We start from the raw sequence: 17135 nt of genomic DNA, 5'->3' as shown, positions 1-17135 counted from the left end.
ACCTGTCTAACTCTCTCTGTTATAGACCTGTCTAACTCTCTCTGTTATAGACCTGTCTAACTCTCTCTGTTATAGACCTGTCTAACTCTCTCTGTTATAGACCTGTCTAACTCTCTCTGTTATAGACCTGTCTAGCTGTTATAGACCTGTCTAACTGTTATAGACCTGTCCAACTCTCTCTTTTATAGACCTGTCTAACTCTGTTATAGACCTGTCTAACTCCCTCTGTTATAGACCTGTCTAACTCTGTTATAGACCTGTCTAACTCTCTCTGTTATAGACCTGTCTAACTGTTATAGACCTGTCTAACTCTCTCTGTTATAGACCTGTCTAACTCTGTTATAGACCTGTCTAACTCTCTCTGTTATAGACCTGTCTAACTCTGTTATAGACCTGTCTAACTGTTATAGACCTGTCTAACTCTGTTATAGACCTGTCTAACTCTCTCTGTTATAGACCTGTCTAACTCCCTCTGTTATAGACCTGTCTAACTCTCTTATAGACCTGTCTAACTCTCTCTCTTATAGACCTGTCTAACTCTCTCTGTTATAGACCTGTCTAACTCTCTCTGTTATAGACCTGTCTAACTCTCTCTGTTATAGACCTGTCTAACTGTTATAGACCTGTCTAACTCTCTCTGTTATAGACCTGTCTAACTCTCTCTGTTATAGACCTGTCTAACTCTCTCTGTTATAGACCTGTCTAACTGTTATAGACCTGTCTAACTCTCTCTGTTATAGACCTGTCTAACTCTCTCTGTTATAGACCTGTCTAACTCTCTCTGTTATAGACCTGTCTAACTGTTATAGACCTGTCTAACTCTCTCTGTTATAGACCTGTCTAACTCTCTCTGTTATAGACCTGTCTAACTGTTATAGACCTGTCTAACTCTCTCTGTTATAGACCTGTCTAACTCTCTCTGTTATAGACCTGTCTAACTGTTATAGACCTGTCTAACTGTTATAGACCTGTCTAACTCTGTTATAGACCTGTCTAACTCTGTTATAGACCTGTCTAACTCTCTCTGTTATAGACCTGTCTAACTCTCTCTGTTATAGACCTGTCTAACTGTTATAGACCTGTCTAACTGTTATAGACCTGTCTAACTGTTATAGACCTGTCTAACTGTTATAGACCTGTCTAACTGTTATAGACCTGTCTCTCTGTTATAGACCTGTCTAACTCCTATTTATCTATCAATGTAATATGTTAGCTACATTAAATATAAACTAGAATTTCAGAAGCATTTTAATTGATTGTTAGAATGAACTATTATGTTCATTTTCCCTTTCAACAAGATTTTAGATGGATAAACTTTTTTTTTACACCACAAATAGAAATATGCACATTCCATTTCTATGAGTATGTATTTAAATAAAAGACGTTTTGACTGCAGGATACATTTCTCAATTTATTTGTCTTTAAGGTCAGATACCCAGATTCAATTAAATGACAAGAGTCCAGATGTTCAACAACGATCACTTTTACACCAACTAAACCTCCTATTACACAGGGTTGCATTGCTTCTGATATTCTAACTTTTTGACCAGTGACTTTGGTATTGGATTCATACATTTAAACTTTTTCCTGCAAAAAAAAAAAAAAAAATGTACAACTGCATAAATATATAATTTTTCCACCATGAAAATGGTTAAAACATTCATTAGAAAGTTACACCGCGTCATGTGATGTCTCCAACAATAACAAAAAAAGGTTGGTTTTAAAAGCACTGAGTTGCTGTCAGTGTTTCCATGAAGGAGGAAGGAAGATAGTCTTCCCTGCCTGCTGATGGACACAGAGAACAGTTGTTGGAGACTACAGAGAGAAGAAGAGGAGGAGGAGGAGAAGCATCACAGAGACAAGAAGAAGAGGAGGAGGAGAAGCATCACAAAGAGGAGGAGGAGAAGCATCAGACAGAGAAGAAGAAGAGGAGGAGAAGCATCAGACAGAGAGAAGAAGAGGAGGAGGAGAAGCATCAAATAGATAGAAGAGGAGGAGGTGGAAGGAGAAGTGTCAGAGAGAAGAAGAGGAGGTGGAAGGAGAAGTGTCAGAGAGAAGAAGAGGAGGTGGAAGGAGAAGTGTCAGAGAGAAGAAGAGGTGGAAGGAGAAGTGTCAGAGAGAAGAAGAGGAGGTGGAAGGAGAAGTGTCAGAGAGAAGAAGAGGAGGTGGAAGGAGAAGTGTCAGAGAGAAGAAGAGGAGGTGGAAGGAGAAGTGTCAGAGAGAAGAGGAGGAGGAAGGAGAAGTGTCAGAGAGAAGAAGAGGAGGAGGTGGAAGGAGAAGAAGAGGAGGAGGTGGAAAGAGAAGTGTCAGAGAGAAGAAGAGGAGGAGGAGGAAGGAGAAGTGTCAGAGAGAAGAAGAGGAGGTGGAAAGAGAAGTGTCAGAGAGAAGAAGAGGAGGTGGTGGAAAGAGAAATGTAAGAGAGAAGAAGAGGAGGAGGTGGAAGGAGAAGAGGAGGAGGTGGAAAGAGAAGTGTCAGAGAGAAGAAGAGGAGGTGGAAGGAGAAGAAGAGGAGGAGGTGGAAAGAGAAGTGTCAGAGAGAAGAAGAGGAGGAGGAGGAAGGAGAAGTGTCAGAGAGAAGAAGAGGAGGAGGTGGAAAGAGAAGTGTCAGAGAGAAGAAGAGGAGGTGGAAGGAGAAGAAGAGGAGGAGGTAGAAGGAGAAGTGTCAGCGAGAAGAGGAGGAGGAAGGAGAAGTGTCAGAGAGAAGAAGAGGAGGAGGTGGAAGGAGAAGAAGAGGAGGAGGTGGAAGGAGAAGTGTCAGAGAGAAGAAGAGGAGGAGGTGGAAGGAGAAGTGTCAGAGAGAAGAAGAGGAGGAGGTGGAAGGAGAAGAAGAGGAGGAGGTGGCAGGAGAAGAAGAGGAGGTGGAAAGAGAAGAGAGAGATCAGTCACACTCAGACCTAGAGAGAGATCACTCACTCAGACCTAGAGAGAGATCAGTCACACTCAGACCTAGAGAGAGATCACTCACACTCAGACCTAGAGAGAGATCACTCAGACCTAGAGAGAGATCACTCACACTCAGACCTAGAGAGAGATCACTCACACTCAGACCTAGAGAGAGAGATCAGTCACACTCAGACCTAGAGAGAGAGATCAGTCACACTCAGACCTAGAGAGAGATCACTCAGACCTAGAGAGAGATCACTCAGACCTAGAGAGAGATTAGAGCGTACCATGCCAGTCATTTCATTTAGTAAGAGTACATTAGCACACATTCACACACTCACATTAAAAAAACGAACACATTTAACACATAAACACAAACACTTAAAGACACACACACACCTTGGACCACTAAAGCCTACTGACAATAGACTAGAGAAATTACAACATGGCTTGGAAAGGACCACTGTATGCCACTACTGTACTGGAGACTCCAAACATATATAGAAACCACATTAGGCAGAATACTTAGGGGGGACAGACAGAAACACTGCTCGCTACATAACAGTAGTAGAATTGCTATTTACAGTAAAATATGAATGTCCCATGGCTCAAGGACTTCTCATTTACAGTAGAATAAATATGTTGCCATTGTTACTCTTCCTGTGATGTACATTCTAACCCCAGACATTATGCAGGAAGCCGGTGTGATGTACATTCTAACCCCAGACATTAAGCAGGAAGCCGGTGTGATGTACATTCTAACCCCAGACATTATGCAGGAAGCCGGTGTGATGTACATTCTAACCCCAGACATTAAGCAGGAAGCCGGTGTGATGTACATTCTAACCCCAGACATTATGCAGGAAGCCAGTGTGATGTACATTCTAACCCCAGACATTAAGCAGGAAGCCGGTGTGATGTACATTCTAACCCCAGACATTAGCAGGAAGCCGGTGTGATGTACATTCTAACCCCAGACATTAAGCAGGAAGCCGGTGTGATGTACATTCTAACCCCAGACATTAAGCAGGAAGCCGGTGTGATGTACATTCTAACCCCAGACATTAAGCAGGAAGCCGGTGTGATGTACATTCTAACCCCAGACATTATGCAGGAAGCCGGTGTGATGTACATTCTAACCCCAGACATTAAGCAGGAAGCCGGTGTGATGTACATTCTAACCCCAGACATTAAGCAGGAAGCCGGTGTGATGTACATTCTAACCCCAGACATTAAGCAGGAAGCCAGTGTGATGTACATTCTAACCCCAGACATTAAGCAGGAAGCCGGTGTGATGTACATTCTAACCCCAGACATTATGCAGGAAGCCAGTGTGATGTACATTCTAACCCCAGACATTAAGCAGGAAGCCAGTGTGATGTACATTCTAACCCTAGACATTAAGCAGGAAGCCGGTGTGATGTACATTCTAACCCCAGACATTAAGCAGGAAGCCGGTGTGATGTACATTCTAACCCCAGACATTAAGCAGGAAGCCGGTGTGATGTACATTCTAACCCTAGACATTATGCAGGAAGCCAGTTTAAAGCACACAGATTAACTGTAGGTCCCATATTTATGAAAGTTTGTTCCAAGACAAGTCATGTTTTAATTTAACTATTTTTTCTTTATTTCTCTAAATCAACTTGTTTTGAAATAGGGGCAGAGAAAAGTGCTATTTTCATAGCTGAGGTCATGAATTGGTGATGGTGAACTTAACGTCAAATCGTCCTTGGTAGCGATCTTTCTCGCTGTAGTCAATGTTCGCTCCATACACTTTGCACTCAAGACGCAGCTCCTCGTTGAAGGTGAGGTTGGTGAACTGGATGGCCACCAGAGGTTGTAGGTAATTGGGGTGCAGCAGCTTGCCATAGTAGGGGTAGTACTGGAGGGGGAACCCCATGCCCATGCCATAGTACTTGATCTCACCAATCTTGCTAGCATCCTCCTCTCTCTGTGGAGAATGACAGGATGGTGTCCCAGTTAGTGGACTTTCCCGAAGGTAAAAACCACATACAGAGAGCGAGCATAGCATTTATCCAGATAACTAAAGCTTCATGGTGTGGTTGCATCAGAAATGGCACCCGATACAGTGCACTACTTTTCACCAGTGCCCTATTGACCCTGGTCAAAAGTAGTGTACTATATAGGGAATAGGGTGGAATTTTGGATGCAGATATACTGTCTATGTTCATGATGTGCTTCACAGTGCCATGTGTGGCGTACCTTGTTCTGACAGTGGATGGGGATAACGTTGGTCTGGACTCTGCTCTGGCCGGCTTCAGGGACGGAAGCACTGTTGGTTGGAGGCTGAAACAAAACCCAGACCAATCAGCATTATCATATTAACCTATCACAGACAGACCAATCAGCATTATCATATTAACCTATCACAGACAGACCAATCAGCATTATCATATTAACCTATCACAGACAGACCAATCAGCATTATCATATTAACCTATCACAGACAGACCAATCAGCATTATCATATGAACCTATCACAGACCGACCAAACAGCATTATCATATTAACCTGTCAAAGACAGACCAAACAGCATTATCATATTAACCTGTCAAAGACAGACCAATCAGCATTATCATATTAACCTATCACAGACAGACCAATCAGCATTATCATATTAACCTATCACAGACAGACCAAGCAGCATTATCATATGAACCTATCATAGACAGACCAATCAGCATTATCATATGAACCTATCACAGACAGACCAACCAGCATTATCATATTAACCTATCACAGACAGACCAAACAGCATTATCATATGAACCTGTCACAGATGGACCAATCAGCATTATCATATGAACCTATCATAGACAGACCAAACAGCATTATCATATTAACCTATCACAGACAGACCAATCAGCATTATCATATTAACCTATCACAGACAGACCACTCAGCATTATCATATTAACCTATCACAGACAGACCAATCAGCATTATCATATTAACCTATCACAGACAGACCAACAGCATTATCATATGAACCTATCACAGACGGACCAATCAGCATTATCATATTAACCTATCACAGACAGACTAATCAGCATTATCATATTAACCTATCATAGACAGACCAAATCAGCATTATCATATGAACCTATCACAGACAGACCAAACAGCATTATCATATTAACCTATCACAGACAGACCAATCAGCATTATCATATGAACCTATCACAGGCGGACCAATCAGCATTATCATGTTAACCTATCACGGACAGACTAATCAGCATTATCATATTAACCTATCACAGACAGACCAAATCAGCATTATCATATTAACCTATAACAGACAGACTAATCAGCATTATCATATTAACCTATCACAGACAGACCAAATCAGCATTATCATATTAACATATCACAGACAGACCAACCAGCATTATCATATTAACCTATCACAGACAGACCATATTAAGAAACCTAAAATAAATAAAAAAAAATTTTGAGAGTTAGCTAAACAATGGTATAAACTAGATTAGCGTGGGGCAGGTGGACATACCCTTGGTCGGAAGTTGATGATCCTGTTGAGCTTGGCGATCAGACAGGGTTTCCCATCCTTGAAGCCAAAGTTTTCATCTTGACCATCCAGACCAGCACAGGGTCCCAGCCAGGTCCGCTTGAACCTGCAGGCCTTCCTCGCTCCAAGGTCACTCTCCAGCTCACCACGGTCCCTGTACGATTCAGGTAATTCTACAGGCACAGAGAGACCAATTACATCAGTCACTTGAGCAGACAATATAGACCAGACACAGCATAACTAAACCCTAACAGGGTACATTAATACATGAATAGGCCAGACACAGCATAACTAAACCCTAACAGGGTACATTAATACATTAATACCCCAGACACAGCATAACTAAACCCTAACAGGGTACATTAATAACCCAGACACAGCATAACTAAACCCTAACAGGGTACATTAATACACCAGACACAGCATAACTAAACCCTAACAGGGTACATTAATACCCCAGACACAGCATAACTAAACCCTAACAGGGTACATTAATACACCAGACACAGCATAACTAAAACAGGGTACATTAATACACCAGACACAGCATAACTAAACCCTAACAGGGTACATTAATACATTAATACCCCAGACACATCATAACTAAACCCTAACAGGGTACATTAATACCCCAGACACAGCATAACTAAAACCCTAAATAAAGGTTACATAAATAAAAGTAATGTGCTATAAAGGGAATATAGTGTCATTTGGGACTAGTATGCGTCTACTAGTATGGATAGTGTCTACTAGTATGGATAGTGTCTACTAGTGTGTACTGGGGTCTACTAGTCTGTACTAGTGTCTACTAGTCTGTACTAGAGTCTACTAGTCTGTACTAGTGTCTACTAGTCTGTACTAGAGTCTACTAGTCTGTACTAGTGTGTACTGGGGTCTACTAGTTTCTACTAGTGTCTACTAGTCTGTACTAATTTCTACTAGTCTGTACTAGTGTCTACTAGTCTATACTAGTGTCTACTAGTATGGATAGTGTCTACTAGTATGGATAGTGTCTACTAGTCTGTACTAGTTTCTACTAGTCTGTACTAGTGTCTACTAGTCTGTACTAGTTTCTACTAGTCTGTACTAGTGTCTACTAGTCTGTACTAGTGTCTACTCGTCTGTACAAGTGTCTACTAGTTTCTACTAGTGTCTACTAGTGTCTACTAGTTTCTACTAGTCTGTACTAGTGTCTACTAGGCCGTACTAGTTTCTACTAGTCTGTACTAGTGTCTACTCGTATGTACTAGTGTCTACTAGTGTCTACTAGTCTGTACTAGTGTCTACTAGTCTGTACTAGTGTCTACTAGTCTGTACTAGTTTCTACTAGTCTGTACTAGTGTCTACTAGTCTGTACTAGTTTCTACTAGTGTGTACTAGTTTCTACTAGTGTGTACTAGTGTCTACTAGTCTGTACTAGTGTCTACTAGTCTGTACTAGTTTCTACTAGTCTGTACTAGTTTCTACTAGTCTGTACTAGTGTCAACTAGTCTATACTAGTGTCTACTAGTCTGTATTAGTTTCTACTAGTGTGTACTAGTGTACTAGTCTGTACTAGTGTCTACTAGTCTGTACTAGTTTCTACTAGTGTGTACTAGTTTCTACTAGTGTGTACTAGTTTCTACTAGTCTGCACTAGTGTCTACTAGTCTGTACTAGTTTATACTAGCCTGTAGTAGTGTACTAGTCTGTACTAGTGCCTACTAGTCTGTACTAGTGCCTACTAGTCTGTACTAGTGTCTACTAGTGTCTACTAGTCTGTACTAGTGTCTACTAGTCTGTACTAGTTTATACTAGCCTGTACTAGTGTCTACTAGCCTGTACTGGGGTCTACTAGTCTGTACTAGTTTCAACTAGTCTGTACTAGTTTATACTAGCCTGTACTAGTGTCTACTAGCCTGTACTGGGGTCTACTAGTCTGTACTAGTTTCTACTAGTCTGTACTAGTTTCTACTAGTCAGTACTAGTGTCTACTAGTCTGTACTAGTTTCTACTAGTGTGTACTAGTGTCTACTAGTCTATACTAGTGTCTACTAGTCTGTACTAGTTTCTACTAGTCTGTACTAGTGTCTACTAGTCTATACTAGTGTCTACTAGTCTGTATTAGTTTCTACTAGTCTGTACTAGTGTACTAGTCTGTACTAGAGTCTACTAGTCTGTACTAGTTTCTACTAGTGTTTACTAGTTTCTACTAGTCTGTACTAGTGTCTACTAGTCTGTACTAATTTATACTAGCCTGTACTAGTGTACTTGTCTGTACTAGTGTCTACTAGTCTGTACTAGTGTCTACTAATGTCTACTAGTGTCTACTAGTCTGTACCAGTGTCTACTAGTGCCTACTAGTCTGTACTAGTGTCTACTAGTCTGTACTAGTGTCTACTAATCTGTACCAGTGTCTACTAGTCTGTACCCGTGTCTACTAGTGTCTACTAGTCTGTACTAGTGTCTACTAGTCTGTACTCGTGTCTACTAGTCTGTACCAGTGTCTACTAGTCTGTACCAGTGTCTACTAGTGTCTACTAGTCTGTACTTGCCTCCACAGTCTTCGTACTTGTTCTGATCGGTCTGCCTCTCCTCATCGTACATCTCCAGGAAGTCATTGATGCTCTTGGTGTATTTCAGATACGTCTCCACATCATTGACATTGTAAGAGATCTCAAACTTCTCAGAGCGTGGGGTGTGGGATAGACCTGTAGATAGACAACACACTGGGTCAGTATGGATGACAGACAACACACTGGGTCAGTATGGATGACAGACAACACACTGGGTCAGTATGGATGATAGACCTGTAGATAGACAACACACTGGGTCAGTATGGATGATAGACCTGTAGATATGGATGACAGACAACACACTGGGTCAGTATGGATGACAGACAACACACTGGGTCAGTATGGATGACAGACAACACACTGGGTCAGTATGGATGACAGACAACACACTGGGTCAGTATGGATGATAGACCTGTAGATAGACAACACACTGGGTCAGTATGGATGACAGAACAACACACTGGGTCAGTATGGATGATAGACCTGTAGATAGACAACACACTGGGTCAGTATGGATGACAGACAACACACTGGGTCAGTATGGATGATAGACCTGTAGATAGACAACACACTGGGTCAGTATGGATGAAAAACAACACACTGGGTCAGTATGGATGACAGACAACACACTGAGTCAGTATGGATGACAGACAACACACTGGGTCAGTATGGATGATAGACCTGTAGATAGACAACACACTGGGTCAGTATGGATGACAGACAACACACTGGGTCAGTGTGGATGATAGACCTGTAGATAGACAACACACTGGGTCAGTATGGATGACAGACAGACCTGTAGATGACAGACAACACACTGGGTATGGATGACAGACAACACACTGGGTCAGTATGGATGACAGACAACACACTGGGTCAGTATGGATGATAGACCTGTAGATAGACAACACACTGGGTCAGTATGGATGACAGAACAACACACTGGGTCAGTATGGATGATAGACCTGTAGATAGACAACACACTGGGTCAGTATGGATGACAGACAACACACTGGGTCAGTATGGATGATAGACCTGTAGATAGACAACACACTGGGTCAGTATGGATGACAGACAACACACTGGGTCAGTATGGATGACAGACAACACACTGGGTCAGTATGGATGACAGACAACACACTGGGTCAGTATGGATGTAGACCTGTAGATAGACAACACACTGGGTCAGTATGGATGACAGACAACACACTGGGTCAGTATGGATGACAGACAACACACTGGGTCAGTATGGATGATAGACAACACACTGGGTCAGTATGGATGATAGACCTGTAGATAGACAACACACTAGGTTAGTATGGATGATAGACCTGTAGATATGGATGACAGACAACACACTGGGTCAGTATGGATGATAGACAACACACTGGGTCAGTATGGATGATAGACCTGTAGATAGACAACACACTGGGTCAGTATGGATGACAGACAACACACTGGGTCAGTATGGATGATAGACAACACACTGGGTCAGTATGGATGATAGACAACACACTGGGTCAGTATGGATGATAGACCTGTAGATAGACAACACACTAGGTTAGTATGGATGATAGACCTGTAGATATGGATGACAGACAACACACTGGGTCAGTATGGATGACAGACAACACACTGGGTCAGTATGGATGACAGACAACACACTAGGTCAGTATGGATGATAGACAACACACTGGGTCAGTATGGATGATAGACCTGTAGATAGACAACACACTAGGTCAGTATGGATGATAGACCTGTAGATATGGATGACAGACAACACACTGGGTCAGTATGGATGATAGAGGAAGTACAGCCAGGCGCAGATGGCATAAATTGGGTCATACTATGTATATATTTGGACAGTGAAGATAACACTATTCATTTGGCTCTATACTCCAGCATTTTGGATTTGAGGAAAAAAAAAAATGATGCGACAGTAGAAAATGTCACATTTTATTTTAGGGTATTTTTTATACGTACAATTGAAGTCGGAAGTTTACATACACTTAGGTTGGAGTCATTAAAACTCGTTTTTCAACCACTCCACAAATTCTTGTTAACAAACTATAGTTTTGGCAAGTCGGTTAGGACATCTACTTTGTGCATGACACAAGTGATTTTTTCCAACAATTGTTTACAGAGAGATTATTTCACTTATAATTCACTGTATTACAATTCCAGTGGTCAGACGTTTACATACTTCCAAATGGACAATGACCCCAAGCATACTTCCAAAGTTGTGGCAAAATAGCTTAAGGAAAACAAAGTCAATGTATCTGACTGGCCATCACAAAGCCCTGACCACAATCCTATAGAACATTTGTGGGCAGAACGGAAAAAGTGTGTGCAAGCAAGGAGGCCTACAAACCTGACTCAGTTACACCAGCTCTGTCAGGAGGTCTACAAACCTGACTCAGTTACACCAGCTCTGTCAGGAGGCCTACAAACCTGACTCAGTTACACCAGCTCTGTTAGGAGGAATGGACCTACAAACCTGACTCAGTTACACCAGCTCTGTCAGGAGGCCTACAAACCTGACTCAGTTACACCAGCTCTGTCAGGAGGCCTACAAACCCGACTCAGTTACACCAGCTCTGTCAGGAGGCCTACAAACCTGACTCAGTTACACCAGCTCTGTCAGGAGGCCTACAAACCTGACTCAGTTACACCAGCTCTGTCAGGAGGCCTACAAACCTGACTCAGTTACACCAGCTCTGTTAGGAGGAATGAGGTCTACAAACCTGACTCAGTTACACCAGCTCTGTTAGGAGGAATGGGCCTACAAACCTGACTCAGTTACACCAGCTCTGTAAGGAGGAATGGGCCTACAAACCTGACTCAGTTACACCAGCTCTGTTAGGAGGAATGGGCCTACAAACCTGACTCAGTTACACCAGCTCTGTTAGGAGGAATGAGGTCTACAAACCTGACTCAGTTACACCAGCTCTGTCAGGAGGAATGAGGTCTACACACCTGACTCAGTTATACCAGCTCTGTCAGGAGGAATGAGGTCTACAAACCTGACTCAGTTGCACCAGCTCTGTTAGGAGGAATGGACCTACAAACCTGACTCAGTTACACCAGCTCTGTCAGGAGGCGTACAAACCTGACTCAGTTACACCAGCTCTGTCAGGAGGCCTACAAACCTGACTCAGTTACAACAGCTCTGTCAGGAGGCCTACAAACCTGACTCAGTTACACCAGCTCTGTCAGGAGGCCTACAAACCCGACTCAGTTACACCAGCTCTGTCAGGAGGCCTACAAACCTGACTCAGTTACATCAGCTCTGTCTGGAGGCCTACAAACCTGACTCAGTTACACCAGCTCTGTCAGGAGGCCTACAAACCTGACTCAGTTACACCAGCTCTGTTAGGAGGAATGGGCCTACAAACCTGACTCAGTTACACCAGCTCTGTCAGGAGGAATGAGGTCTACACACCTGACTCAGTTACACCAGCTCTGTCAGGAGGAATGAGGCCTACAAACCTGACTCAGTTACACCAGCTCTGTTAGGAGGAATGAGGTCTACAAACCTGACTCAGTTACACCAGCTCTGTTAGGAGGAATGGGCCTACAAACCTGACTCAGTTACACCAGCTCTGTCAGGAGGAATGAGGTCTGAATGAGGTCTACACACCTGACTCAGTTACACCAGCTCTGTCAGGAGGAATGGGCCTACAAACCTGACTCAGTTACACCAGCTCTGTCAGGAGGAATGGGCCTACAAACCTGACTCAGTTACACCAGCTCTGTCAGGAGGAATGGGCCTACAAACCTGACTCAGTTATCCCAGCTCTGTCAGGAGGAATGAGGCCTACAAACCTGACTCAGTTACACCAGCTCTGTTAGGAGGAATGAGGCCTACAAACCTGACTCAGTTACAGCAGCTCTGTCAGGAGGAATGGGCCAAAATTCACCCAACTTATTGTGGGAAGCTTGTGGAAGGCTACCCGAAACGTTTGACCCAAGTTAAACAATTTAAAGGCGATGCTACCAAATACTAATTGAGTGTATGTAAACTTCTGACCCACTGGGAATGTGATGAAAGAAATAAAAGCTGAAATAATTAATTCTCTCTACTATTATTCTGACAGTTCACATTCTTAAAATAAAGAGCTAACAGATCAATGTGGAGCTATATACAGGAGGTACCAGATCAGATCAATGTGGAGCTATATACAGGAGGTACCAGATCCGATCAATGTGGAGCTATATACAGGAGGTACCAGATCAATGTGGAGCTATATAAAGGAGGTAACAGATCAATGTGGAGCTATATACAGGAAGTACCAGATCAATGTGGAGCTATATACAGGAAGTACCAGATCAATGTGGAGCTATATACAGGAGGTACCAGATCAATGTGGAGCTATATACAGGAGGTAACAGATCAATGTGGAGCTATATACAGGAGGTAACAGATCAATGTGGAGCTATATACAGGAGGTACCAGATCAATGTGGAGCTATATACAGGAGGTACCAGATCAATGTGGAGCTATATACAGGAAGTACCAGATCAATGTGGAGCTATATACAGGAGGTACCAGATCAATCCTGGGGGAACTATCCTGGGGGAACTATCCTGGGGGGGACTATCCTGGGGTGGGGACTATCCTGGGGGAACTATCCTGGGGGGACTATCCTGGGGGGACTATCCTGGGGGGACTATCCTGGGGGGACTATCCTGGGGGAACTATCCTGGGGGAACTATCCTGGGGGGGACTATCCTGGGGGGACTATCCTGGGGGGACTATCCTGGGGGAACTATCCTGGGGGAACTATCCTGGGGGAACTATCCTGGGGGACTATCCTGGGGGGACTATCCTGGGGGAACTATCCTGGGGGACTATCCTGGGGGGACTATCCTGGGGGGACTATCCTGGGGGGACTATCCTGGGGGGGGGGGACTATCCCTGGGGGGACTATCCTGGGGGGACTATCCTGGGGGAACTATCCTGGGGGGACTATCCTGGGGGAACTATCCTGGGGGGACTATCCTGGGGGACTATCCTGGGGGAACTATCCTGGGGGGACTATCCTGGGGGAACTATCCTGGGGGACTATCCTGGGGGAACTATCCTGGGGGGACTATCCTGGGGGGACTATCCTGGGGGACTATCCTGGGGGAACTATCCTGGGGGACTATCCTGGGGGACTATCCTGGGGGACTATCCTGGGGGACTATCCTGGGGGACTATCCTGGGGGGACTATCCTGGGGGGACTATCCTGGGGGACTATCCTGGGGGACTATCCTGGGGGGACTATCCTGGGGGACTATCCTGGGGGACTATCCTGGGGGACTATCCTGGGGGACTATCCTGGGGGACTATCCTGGGGGGACTATCCTGGGGGACTATCCTGGGGGACTATCCTGGGGGACTATCCTGGGGGACTATCCTGGGGGGACTATCCTTGGGGACTATCCTGGGGGACTATCCTGGGGGACTATCCTGGGGGACTATCCTGGGGGACTATCCTGGGGGACTATCCTGGGGGACTATCCTGGGGGACTATCCTGGGGGACTATCCTGGGGGAACTATCCTGGGGGACTATCCTGGGGGAACTATCCTGGGGGGACTATCCTGGGGGAACTATCCTGGGGGAACTACTATCCTGGGGGGGTCTATCCTGGGGGAACTATCCTGGGGGAACTATCCTGGGGGAACTATCCTGGGGGGGACTATCCTGGGGGAACTATCCTGGGGGAACTATCCTGGGGGAACTCCTGGGGGGGACTATCCTGGGGGGGGGACTATCCTGGGGGAACTATCCTGGGGGAACTATCCTGGGGGGTGACTATCCTGGGGGAACTATCCTGGGGGGACTATCCTGGGGGGACTATCCTGGGGGACTATCCTGGGGGACTATCCTGGGGGGGACTATCCTGGGGGAACTATCCTGGGGGACTATCCTGGGGGAACTATCCTGGGGGGACTATCCTGGGGGAACTATCCTGGGGGGACTATCCTGGGGGGACTATCCTGGGGGAACTATCCTGGGGGGACTATCCTGGGGGGGGACTATCCTGGGGGAACTATCCTGGGGGGGACTATCCTGGGGGAACTATCCTGGGGGAACTATCCTGGGGGGACTATCCTGGGGGGGGGACTATCCTGGGGGGGACTATCCTGGGGGACTATCCTGGGGGGACTATCCTGGGGGAACTACTATCCTGGGGGGGACTATCCTGGGGGAACTATCCTGGGGGAACTATCCTGGGGGGACTATCCTGGGGGGACTATCCTGGGGGGGGACTATCCTGGGGGAACTATCCTGGGGGGACTATCCTGGGGGAACTATCCTGGGGGGACTATCCTGGGGGACTATCCTGGGGGGACTATCCTGGGGGAACTATCCTGGGGGAACTATCCTGGGGGGACTATCCTGGGGGGACTATCCTGGGGGGACTATCCTGGGGGAACTATCCTGGGGGGACTATCCTGGGGGACTATCCTGGGGGGACTATCCTGGGGGGACTATCCTGGGGGAACTATCCTGGGGGACTATCCTGGGGGGACTATCCTGGGGGGGACTATCCTGGGGGACTATCCTGGGGGACTATCCTGGGGGGACTATCCTGGGGGGACTATCCTGGGGGAACTATCCTGGGGGAACTATCCTGGGGGGACTATCCTGGGGGGGACTATCCTGGGGGACTATCCTGGGGGACTATCCTGGGGGAACTATCCTGGGGGGGACTAACCTGGGGGAACTATCCTGGGGGACTATCCTGGGGGACTATCCTGGGGGGACTATCCTGGGGGGGACTATCCTGGGGGAACTATCCTGGGGGGACTATCCTGGGGGAACTATCCTGGGGGGACTATCCTGGGGGGACTATCCTGGGGGACTATCCTGGGGGACTATCCTGGGGGAACTATCCTGGGGGGACTATCCTGGGGGGACTATCCTGGGGGACTATCCTGGGGGACTATCCTGGGGGGACTATCCTGGGGGGAACTATCCTGGGGGAACTATCCTGGGGGGAACTATCCTGGGGGGACTATCCTGGGGGGGGGGACTATCCTGGGGGGAACTATCCTGGGGGAACTATCCTGGGGGGAACTATCCTGGGGGGACTATCCTGGGGGGACTATCCTGGGGGGAACTATCCTGGGGGAACTATCCTGGGGGACTATCCTGGGGGGACTATCCTGGGGGACTATCCTGGGGGGACTATCCTGGGGGACTATCCTGGGGGGACTATCCTGGGGGGACTATCCTGGGGGAACTATCCTGGGGGGACTATCCTGGGGGAACTATCCTGGGGGGACTATCCTGGGGGGACTATCCTGGGGGAACTATCCTGGGGGAACTATCCTGGGGGGACTATCCTGGGGGAACTATCCTGGGGGGACTATCCTGGGGGGACTATCCTGGGGGACTATCCTGGGGGAACTATCCTGGGGGAACTATCCTGGGGGGACTATCCTGGGGGACTATCCTGGGGGACTATCCTGGGGGACTATCCTGGGGGACTATCCTGGGGGAACTATCCTGGGGGAACTATCCTGGGGGACTATCCTGGGGGGACTATCCTGGGGGGGACTATCCTGGGGGACTATCCCTGGGGGAACTATCCTGGGGGAACTATCCTGGGGGGGGGACTATCCTGGGGGGGGGGACTATCCTGGGGGGGACTATCCTGGGGGAATCCTGGGGGAACTATCCTGGGGGAACTATCCTGGGGGAACTATCCTGGGGGAACTATCCTGGGGGACTATCCTGGGGGGACTATCCTGGGGGAACTATCCTGGGGGAACTATCCTGGGGGGAACTATCCTGGGGGGGAACTATCCTGGGGGAACTATCCTGGGGGAACTATCCTGGGGGAACTATCCTGGGGGAACTATCCTGGGGGAACTATCCTGGGGGAACTATCCTGGGGGGGAACTATCCTGGGGGAACTATCCTGGGGGAACTATCCTGGGGGAACTATCCTGGGGGAACTATCCTGGGGGAACTATCCTGGGGGAACTATCCTGGGGGACTATCCTGGGGGAACTATCCTGGGGGGGGGAACTATCCTGGGGGGGGGACTATCCTGGGGGGGAACTATCCTGGGGGGAACTATCCTGGGGGGAACTATCCTGGGGGAACTATCCTGGGGGGAACTATCCTGGGGGAACTATCCTGGGGGA

General features: G+C 46.6%; 1 protein-coding gene across 1 annotated transcript in view; it reads right to left on the bottom strand.

Annotated features, from left to right (window-relative positions):
• Nucleotides 1–1398: 1398 nt before the first annotated feature.
• Nucleotides 1399–17135, bottom strand: part of LOC135513314 (sodium/potassium-transporting ATPase subunit beta-233-like) — a 31371-nt gene continuing 15634 nt past the window's right edge. Inside the window, exons 3-6 of the mRNA XM_064936222.1 lie at nucleotides 8967–9122; nucleotides 6416–6606; nucleotides 5110–5193; nucleotides 1399–4837 (exon numbers count right to left, since the gene is read on the bottom strand). Of these exons, the coding sequence (XP_064792294.1) occupies nucleotides 4577–4837; nucleotides 5110–5193; nucleotides 6416–6606; nucleotides 8967–9122 (692 nt within the window). The 3' untranslated portion in view covers nucleotides 1399–4576. The remainder of the gene's footprint in view (nucleotides 4838–5109; nucleotides 5194–6415; nucleotides 6607–8966; nucleotides 9123–17135) is intronic.

Source organism: Oncorhynchus masou, chromosome 24, assembly GCF_036934945.1.
Source record: "Oncorhynchus masou masou isolate Uvic2021 chromosome 24, UVic_Omas_1.1, whole genome shotgun sequence".
NCBI classification, from domain to species: Eukaryota; Metazoa; Chordata; class Actinopteri; order Salmoniformes; family Salmonidae; genus Oncorhynchus; species Oncorhynchus masou.
Note: the sequence above shows the minus strand (reverse complement) of the source record. Positions and strands in the feature narration are given on the sequence as shown.